This window comes from Charadrius vociferus, unplaced genomic scaffold (assembly GCF_000708025.1).
Source record: "Charadrius vociferus isolate BGI_N301 unplaced genomic scaffold, ASM70802v2 scaffold244, whole genome shotgun sequence".
Taxonomy (NCBI): Eukaryota; Metazoa; Chordata; class Aves; order Charadriiformes; family Charadriidae; genus Charadrius; species Charadrius vociferus.
The window spans coordinates 5832650-5842416 of NW_009648822.1; the positions used below are offsets into that span (position 1 = coordinate 5832650).

General features: G+C 40.4%; 2 protein-coding genes across 2 annotated transcripts in view; one reads left to right on the forward strand and one right to left on the reverse strand.

Annotated features, from left to right (window-relative positions):
• MSH3 (mutS homolog 3) overlaps positions 1–8542 on the reverse strand; it is a 115616-nt gene extending 107074 nt beyond the window's left edge. The window contains exons 1-6 of the mRNA XM_009886891.1: positions 8480–8542; positions 8032–8158; positions 6809–7032; positions 3272–3484; positions 1173–1289; positions 288–405 (exon numbers count right to left, since the gene is read on the reverse strand). Coding sequence (XP_009885193.1) covers positions 288–405; positions 1173–1289; positions 3272–3484; positions 6809–7032; positions 8032–8158; positions 8480–8542 — 862 coding nt within the window. The remainder of the gene's footprint in view (positions 1–287; positions 406–1172; positions 1290–3271; positions 3485–6808; positions 7033–8031; positions 8159–8479) is intronic.
• Positions 8543–9693: 1151 nt separating this feature from the next.
• The window catches only part of DHFR (dihydrofolate reductase), a 15928-nt gene continuing 15854 nt past the window's right edge, over positions 9694–9767 (forward strand). The window contains exon 1 of the mRNA XM_009886866.1: positions 9694–9713. The gene's annotated coding sequence lies outside the window, so the exon portion shown is untranslated. The remainder of the gene's footprint in view (positions 9714–9767) is intronic.

Genomic DNA, 9767 nt, shown 5'->3' on the forward strand with positions numbered 1-9767 from the left:
AGAACAATGTAAACTTGGGAAGTCCACTCTCTGACTTCAGAAAGCAACTACAGTAAACACAAGCTTTGCTGTTTCACAACAAACCTAAAGCCCTGAAGAGATCAAATTCTTTATAAACCCAGCATGACGTTTTACCACAACATAAAATTAAAGGAACTTTATTTCCTGCTGCCACTCTTATGTCAGCCACTAACTACTCATGTTCCATCTAGGTGATAATACTATAATCATGGCCTCTCATACACCAGAGATTAGAGTGTGAAACCAAGTTTATTTGAAAAGGATATCTTCTCCAATAAGCGTAGACTTTGTGTAGAGAGCAGTCAGTTTCCGGCTGAAGAGAGAGCTTTTATTTTCTCCAGCAGCCTTCAGTGCTGCAGTTTCCATTTGTTTTATTACTCCAACCTACAGGCACACAGACAAGAAACAAAGTTAGCTCTTTGATAATAAATGATTTATTTTTTTTATTTTATAAATTTGGTGATCTTTTAAGACGTGCAAACAGCAAGTGCATCATTAAAGCCGAGCAGGAAGGGCAGAGGCTAGCATCAATCCTACTAATGAGACTATAAGGCACTGCTTTTCCTTACACTCTATCCACTTCTAACTGCCCTAAACTTCTGCCCCTGCACTTCTTGTCCTATTTTGAAACAATTTAACTAGAGTGCACCATTTGCTAGAGAATGGGTGCTGCAATCAATTTAAATTCAACAAGTCCTTCTCTCATAAGGAGAAAAAAAAAAAAGGTATCAACAGAAAGCTACAGAATTACAGGCACCAACAATAGGAAGGAAAAGAGGAAAAAAATATGAGCTGCGGTAAGAGAAACAAGGATGTGAGGAAGAATCAAAGACAGTGGAGAGATATACATAAATACCTCTTTATCAAATGCAAAGGCTTGACAAAAAACTGACAGAAATAATTGTTCTAGAACTGTTCTAGAAAACATGAACATATCTTTCAGTCAAACAGAGGAAGCTTGCATCTACTTAAATTTGATGACACTCACCAGAATAGAGATATCGAAACAAAGGGAAGTTAGCCATGTTAATTGCAAAAACAGGTGATAATGTTTCCCACTTCTCAGTTCAAATAAGACTCTAGTACAGTAAGTGCAAGTTATCTCAGTGCTTTTATTAAATGATGTTAAGTACAGAAAATCCAGGCATAACCTTATATCCTTTTGCTACAAGTCGCCGCACATGGACAAACAGTCTGTGAGTTGGTATACTGGCAGTCATGAAGTTATGATCCGGATGACAATAAATGTTCAGTTCTTTAGCTGCAATCTGCAAAGTACAAGAAGAGTCAGCTGATAGTTCAAAATGCAATGCAGGAGCTCATCTCTATGACAACGCTCATGCACAACTACAATTAAAAGTCCAGTGTCAGAAGGAAAACACTACAGGAAAAAACCCGGAGAGCTGGGCCCCTCTACCTTCCTATCCCAGCATGTTGTCACAAACAGGTGCTTCAGTATCACAGACTTGACATGTCAGATTATTACGCTGCACCTTGATCTTTACCACTATGAGGTAAACCACCTACACAGCAACACAGCTCAACAAAGGGTCAAATAATTATCACAATGCTAAAAATGCAGAAATAATGGAGTTACTCTAACTATGGTTATAAAGATGGAATTAAGCTAACTAATCAATTAAAATACTGAAAAATCAATATCAAACAACAGTGGAAACTAAATACTTCATAGAAAAAGAGTAACAACACTTGTTAAAATCTGACATTATAATGTATGATTTGTATTTGCTTTTCTGCCCCTTGGCAAAAAGGTAGGTGTTCACTAACTAGGGAAAGTGATCTTAAGCACAAATTGCAGTCAAACACTGAATTGTGTACCTGGATAGTATATTTCTATTTCTGGACTGTAAGTGCACCAGCAAACAAGCAGACAAATTATACAGTACAAATTCGATCAGGAAAATTAATTCCCAGTAACTAAGCAAAGTTTCTCAATGCTCTCAAGTGTGGAAATAGCACAGATCAAAGGTTAAATTGGTAGCAATGATTTTGGGACAGAAAAACTCATTATGAACTATTTATGAACTGACACTTTAAAACTGTTTGTTGCAAAGTGCTTTCCAATTCCTACAGATCTGGCATGTGTAGGTGCCACATCTGAACAGGCATCCAAGATGCTCTCTGCACCCAGGCTATACTGGCTATATTCATCTACTTTAACACTACTTCACAGATTCATAGAATTCTTTAGGTTGGAAGGGACCTTAAATATCATCTAGTTCCAACCCCCCTGCTAAGCGCAGGAACACCTTCCACTAGACCACACTGCTCAAAGCCTCATCCAGCCTGGCCTTAAACACCTCCAGGGATGAGGCCTCAACAACTTCCCTGAGCAACTTGTTCCAGTGCCTCCCCACCCCGAGAGTGAAAACTTTCTTCCTAATTTCTATTTTAAATCTACTCTCTTCCACTTCGAAGCCATTCCCCCTCATCCTATCACTACATGCCCTTGTAAAAAAGTTTCTCCCCAGCTTTCTTGTAGGTCCCCTTCAGGTACTGGAAGGCTGCTGTAAGGTCTCCCCGAAGCCCCCTCTGCTCCAGGCTGAACAACCCCAACTCTCTCAGCCTGTCCTCACAGCAGAGGTGCTCCTGCCACCTGATCATCTTCGTGGCCCTCCTCTGGACCCACTCCAATAGGTCTACATCCTTCTCATGCTGAGGACTCCAGAGCTGGATGCAGTACTCCAGGTGGGGTCTCACAAGACTAGAGTAGAGGGGCAGAATCACCTCCCTTGACCTGCTGGTCACACTTCTTTTGATTGCAGCCCTGTATATGGTTGCCTATCTGGGCTGCAAGCATGCATTGCCAGCTCATGTTGAGTTTCTCATCAACCAACATCCCTAAGTCCTTCTCCCCTGCACTTGCCCCCGTCTTCCAAACTGAAGTACTCCTAGTAGAGTTTTGGGCCACGATAGAGAATTCAATTCTGAAGGTGTTTCAACTTTAACTCTGACAAGTAATTATTCTAGCATCTCATCTTAAGTTGTCAATATGCAGGATATCAGGAACTACCATAAGATTACAGAATATTAGTACTATTTTGTTAAAATGTGTACCCATAATTGATGGTCTTCAATTTAAGCTTGCAGAGATTTTTCATCTTGATTTCAAGTATCAAAAAAACCCCACAAAATTCATGCCCCTGAAAAACCTTTCTGAAAGTGGCCATAGACCTCGTATGACACTAACATCATGCAAGTATCTTTCCATAACCCTGGCAAAAATTACCTCTGCATCTTCTCCAAAGAAACGATATTTGTATCCACATTCCACACATAAAACAGCATCTTTATATTGCTTCTTCAGTTCTATGAATTGAAGTTCTAGTGGAGTGTAAATGCTTTTGGTTCTCTTATTAAGATTTGTATCTGAAGTATTTTGAGTATTTTCATAAGACTTAAGAGATGCAGAAAACTGACTTAGATCACAGTGTAACTCCTCCTGCAAATAAAAGATGAAAAACTATAGTTAGGAGGCATCAAATAAATTAATCACCCCTGCAGACCTTGACTCACACTGACCACAGAGCTAAGGCTATTCTTGCAGTAAATAGCCCCAAGAACTGTAGCAAAACTATTAAAGAAGGATATACAGAATACAGTTTATTTGGAATTAAAAGGAATTAAAAAGTCATGAAAGTAAAAGATTTTGCATCAATTACTCGACTTGTTTTACAGCAGTCCTTAGACATCTCAGCTGAAATCAAATCCCTACTGTATCATGAGCTGTCAAAGCACAGATCAAGATACGCAGGCTGCCAAGACTGGGCAGTCTAAACTGGCCAGATACAAAAATAAGGATGAATTACCACTCCAATTTACAGATGAGAAACTGCAGCGGAGAGAGATTAATGATGTTCCAAAAATCCACAGTAAATCAAGAAATAAACCAATTCAATATGAGTCTCAGTTCACTGCCTCAAGCACCAAAACCGTATTTCTCCTCCAGCCTGCCCTTCCTACATAAGCTCAGCAAGCCTCCCAAAATAATACATTCTTAAACACAGAAATCTATATTAGAGTTTCTAAAACCCTTAACAGTTAAGGCTCTGAGCTCGCTCTCTCTGCACTTTATCATTTACAATAACATTATGCAGCCTATGCTAGCCAAGCAACTTCAGCTCTACAACTTTGTTTTGTTCTGTACCGTAAGAAGGGTGATGGATTCAGTCTTTTAGAAGTGCAGTAACCAACACAGATAAGGTGCACTTCACTTACAGTAGTTTCCCTCACTTATATCACAACATCAAATACTGATAAAATTGGTTTGAAAAAAAATACAAAGACAACACCCTCCACAAGTTTTTTAATCCTATGACTATACAAAACACAATTGATCAGGTTGTGCTGTGAGCTTCTGTATCTGCAAATAAACCTGGTAAACTTCAATTTCTAACAATTGTCCCATCTAGATTACAAGGAACAAAGTAACAGACTGTTTAGAAGTAACAGTAACTCAGAAGAAACACAGAGACAGTACAAATCATATGCTTTGGGTCATGCACTTTTAGGTACAAAGAATGCAGTCAGAAAACAATGGGGAAAAAAAGAACACTTAGCTGTACTGTTAACTGTGAATTGCAAAATTCACAGAATTGCACACACTCAAGGGATGACCCATTTGACAAGCAGACAACATGGCCCAGCACAAAGAAAGCTCTACCAAGCCTAGAATTCAGATGGCCTCAGGAGCTTAGATGTCTCTGCTGCAAAATCCTCAGCCGAGGTATTCAGCAGTCTTCGATTCAAGGTCTGTACCAGCCCAGCAGTATGACCTCAACTCATTTTACAGTGAAAATTGTTGTGACAAAGCATGTGGAATAAGGTCGTAAAAGAAGTAAGAGCACACATGGAAGCTGAATTGTTGAGATGGTAGTAAGTTAGCAGCTCAAGAAATTTAGAAGAAAATTACTCACATAAAAAGGTTATAACTATGAAAAAAGCAAGACACGAACATCTAAGATGAGCCATTCGAAGGAAGGCAGGCCAGCCCTTCCCCACCTGACTGCCTGGCCAGCCTGGACTCGGTAGGTGTCTGATAGAGAATGAGTATAGTAATGCTTTGTCAAGGAGGTCATGCACGAGTCCTCACTATCTACTGAGTACCTTAAGTAAGAAATAATTGCTTTTTGCTTTTACTTTGCATACATCTTGCTTGCAGAGTCTCTCTGCATATGGTTAAGGCTGACCTTCCTCATGATCTAGCAAGGGAGAGTTAACAGCTGTCAATCTCACAGACAATCTGTGATCGACCAGACCCAAGTGCTGTTTGGCAACAAGCATTGAAGTATTTGAATATGCAGTGGCAATACTGTTATAAAAAGCAAACTAGCATTAGTGCTTTGGAAACCAGTTTTGGAATAGGAAGGCAGAAATACTGCACCAGCTGATACATGGAATATTAACAAACACATCTGTTCCAAGATAAAGAGAAATGTGAATTCTGCAGAAACAACCATCTTAGGCCCACAGCTTGCTGGAGGAAGAGTTGCCCATGCCTTTGCTCACCAAACACACACTTAACTGCAGTTACTGTGACACACACATTTTTAATCAACAACCTATGCCACGCACATGCTATCTCCAGTGTTACAAAAGAGAAAGTCACTAAGGTAAAAGAAAAAATACTCCTCATGCATATTTCACATACATACATGTGTAAAACACATACATTTTATAGGTTTCAGCACCTAGAACTGCTTCTCAAACATCTGTGAGACATCCTAAAGTAATGATAATGTAACTGGATGAACAAAGTGTCCGAAATTAAGAAGTTCCAGACAGGCAAGGGTTTGAAAAAGAGGGACAGAGAAGGAATCAGTTTTCTGTGTTCTCCAACTGACCATACCTACATAATCTCAATTCCTTATCACAACAGAAATCTCCTGTCACAAACTGCTTGCTTCACTATTCTTATTTTGGTCTCATGTTCACACAACCCAGACACCACAGTTTAAGGTCACGATCTTCAGACAGGGAAGGTCTAATCACCTATATAACCTTTCATGCAACCTCCTTCCTTCAAAAAGCCAGATGTAAAGCTTTTTTAAAGAGCAGTCGAGTCCCAGTGCAACAACACCACAGTAAACCACAAGATCCCTTTTATGACCCCAATACTTCAAACTGAGCAAGGTGAGCACAAAAAACAATCAATTAACTGATGATAATTAGCCCCATAATAAAAGGAGAACACTCTTACGAACTTGCATCACAGGTATCATAATGACAATTTTCCATGGGAGCTGCCCATACCTTCTGCAGATGAAAAAAACCAGCAATACCTTTAGTAGTTAGATTTATTAGCAAGTGTATTAGAATTATTGCTGAGATGTAGCTTAAGTCGTATTTTTGCAAAGAAAGCCTGTTAGGAATTTTACAGCCCATATCAAAATGGACAGAACTGAAAGAAAGCTGAGCAAAGGGCCACACTGAACATTTGCTACTATGGTATTATAGGTTCGCTCACAATCACAAGATACACTGCCAGTGTTTCCGCTCTCTCATTACTGCTTTTTTTTCAATGATATCACTGAAAAACTGTAAGAGGCATTCTGCTCACTATGCTAAAAGATCCAGGAGAACATCCATACACAATGCTAAGAGTTCCAGGAGAACATCCATACACAAACACTGGTCTACTGGGTACTACTGCACTATTTCAAGACAGAACACACAAAAAACCACAAAAGGGATCTTGTGCCAAAGCTTGCTTTTTTAAAACCATAAAAAAATCATCTAGACAGCACTGGACCAAAGCTCTACGTACCTTCTGAGCAACCTTTGGGCTAGCGTCCCAAGACTGAAGAGGGTTTTTCAATTCTGAACTTCTCCCAATAACAGTGGGACATTTTTCCAAAATCAGAGATTCTTTCTCACGAAAACTATCCTCCCGGACTCTGTTACACTGCTGGTCTGAATCACTGCAGAATTCTCTCAGTCTGTCTAGAGTTTGCAAACATATACGGGGCTTCTCACACTCCTGAGGTTTTTCTTCAGTAAAAATACACAACAAAAACATATTAGCAACTTATTTTCTAAAACAAAACGTCTATTAGAATGACATCAGGGAGAATGCAATCATTTTGCTCTGCCTCTCTCTTCCCTACATTCCTTCTCTCCCACTGCAGTCTTTCTGCCAGCCTGACAGAACTGTGCATGTAGTCAGCTTGGTTAACTTCCCTGGAAAATCAATACTCCTCACTTGTATGCTTCTTCATACATGGGGAAAGAAGCACAATTATTTTCTGGACTGATAACTGCAAAGCCACAAAATTAGCCAAGCATATTGGAGGACAGGTGGTATTTTTTCAGTAGTTTTTAAAAGCAGACAGTATTGCTAGTTGATGATGTCTTAATGATATTTCAAACCATCACACCCACAAAACCAAATATAATTCCCTCTTTAAAAAAATTATAGAGGCTAATTCTTTTAAACTAAGTTTAAGTGTAACAAACTTTGTATTCACTGATTTTTCTACTAGCATCACTAATTTGCTAAATTCTTGGTTCAAAGCCAGAAGGAGCACAGGCGTTTTCAATGTAATTAAGTGGCTTTTCCCAGTTAAGAGCACTGCACTAGAACTATGTAGCCTTTAGGTATCCCAGTCACAGGCCAGACTCCACAGAGCTGTCAGGTGTCAGTCATGCTTCAGCCTTAGTCTAAAAGATAGACTGTTAAACCAACACAGAAAGGGATGTTGCAGCATTTCTTCCTGGGCACCTGGACTTCACTGACTGAACCACCCGTTAAAGCTGAGTCAGCTGAAAGGGATTTGCAGAGTAATTCTGGAGCAAGGCTCAAATGCCTAGCTTCTAAGCCACAGAAAGGTGCTTTAACAGTATAGCTAGTGTGCTCATAATGGCTCTTCAGAGATATATCTTACACTCAAGCGACACTTCCTAAAGTATCTGCTGACTAATACTTTTACAATGGACAATGAAAAACTATTTATTTAGTATAAATGCTTGAAAGTTTTACAGTCAACTCACTTTTATCCTGAGTCTTCAGTGGGTTACAGATGTCTTCTAGAGTAATTTGTCGTGCCTTGGCCTTCTTTTCACAGGGTTCATCATTGCTTTCGGTTGATGTTCTCCTTTTTGTGCCAAAGTCAGAAGCCTGAAACATAAATTACACAAAGAAGTTCAGTTACTTTTTCTCTTTGCCATCCTCTATGAAAGAAAATAATGCACTCAAGAATTTCATAAAGATAACGCAAAATTAAGTCAGGGATTTCATGTATTGTAAATATATTACCTATCTGTATTTTTTGTTTATTAAATAGTTCTTGTAACAATCAAGGCTACAGGAAAAGGAATAGTGTGTTCTGTGAACAAGTTGGCTGTTGTGCTAGAACAGAAACACCTGCAGCTACCATGGCTTCAAAACACAGCTTGGAGCTACCTCTGTGGCAGACAACTGAACCAGCGTTTAACAGACTTTCCCATCATACCACACGCTACCACCCTGTGTCTGAACCAGACCTCTTCTGCAAATCCTCATTCCCACAGTTCAGAGCCCTCTTCTTGCCAGATACTGGCTATTTGCCTCTGAGAGGCACAACTTCCTATGGCCTACATCCCAGTGATGGAAGAGTATCTTCTCCACACCACCCTGGACGTGTTCATCCAGACTTAAAAGATTTTCCTAAACTATCTGTAAACACCTAGCTATCATCATCCTGGGTTTGTACAGAATATAGTACTTTCAACGACTGCTCCTTAGATGGTTTTTAGCGCACACACACTTCTAACACTTCATAACAAACTGATGAATTTTCTGTTTGTTTCATTATTGAGGTATTCTGTTTGACAGAATACAAGAAGTATGACCCAATATAAAGAAGTAAATTGCAACTGCAACAACGTATAAACACACTACTGTTTCACTTTGCAGATTAACACACAACAGGTGCTTTTAGCAGCTTGCATCCACATTTCATATGGTAATCTCAGATGGTTTAAGTGTATTACTGGGGAAATTCAATCTTCTTGTAACTAAGCAAGAACTCCACCCCCAGCAACTAAACACAGAACCTCCATATAACATATCCAAATGCACAGCTCACGAATGGCAGAGTTTCTCTTCCCAGCCCGCTATTTTATACCACCAGATTAACGCTAATCAGGAGGCAGTATTTCTGCTTGGACAGAAAGCAGTGATCACACCTTTCAAAATATATTTGGACCAAAGATAACAAAAAAAGGTTGATCTGAGACACAGGTGAAAAAAACATACACTTTTCCAGGGCCAGAAAGGGCTAGAAACATTAACGCCAGGGAGACCGGAAAATGTAAACTCTGAACGAACTGAGAGACCGCAATTTTTTTCCCCAGCTGTGTCACGGGAGGGGCTGCTGGCTCTCTTCGCCCTGCACTTAACAGCAGACTAAGAGTCGTCCAAGCTCCACGATCTGGGCCACGAGCTCAACCCACTGCCTGCCAGGAAGCATAACCTGTGCCAGCAGGTCCACCACTACCACAAGGGAGCGAAGCCCCTGCGACACAGACCGGCACACCAGCTTTGCCAAGCCACCGTACCCACGTTGAGCCTCAGTTCCTACAAAACGGGCACATCCTGGCTGTTTCCTGCAAGACCAGGTATGGCAACCCGGGGTTACACAAGGCAAAGGTGCTGCAGCAGGCACTGGGAAGGGGGGGGCCCTGCCCTGTCCTACCCAGGACACCTCTTCGTGCAGCAGGGCCGTGGCCAGCTCTGGCCTTCCTTT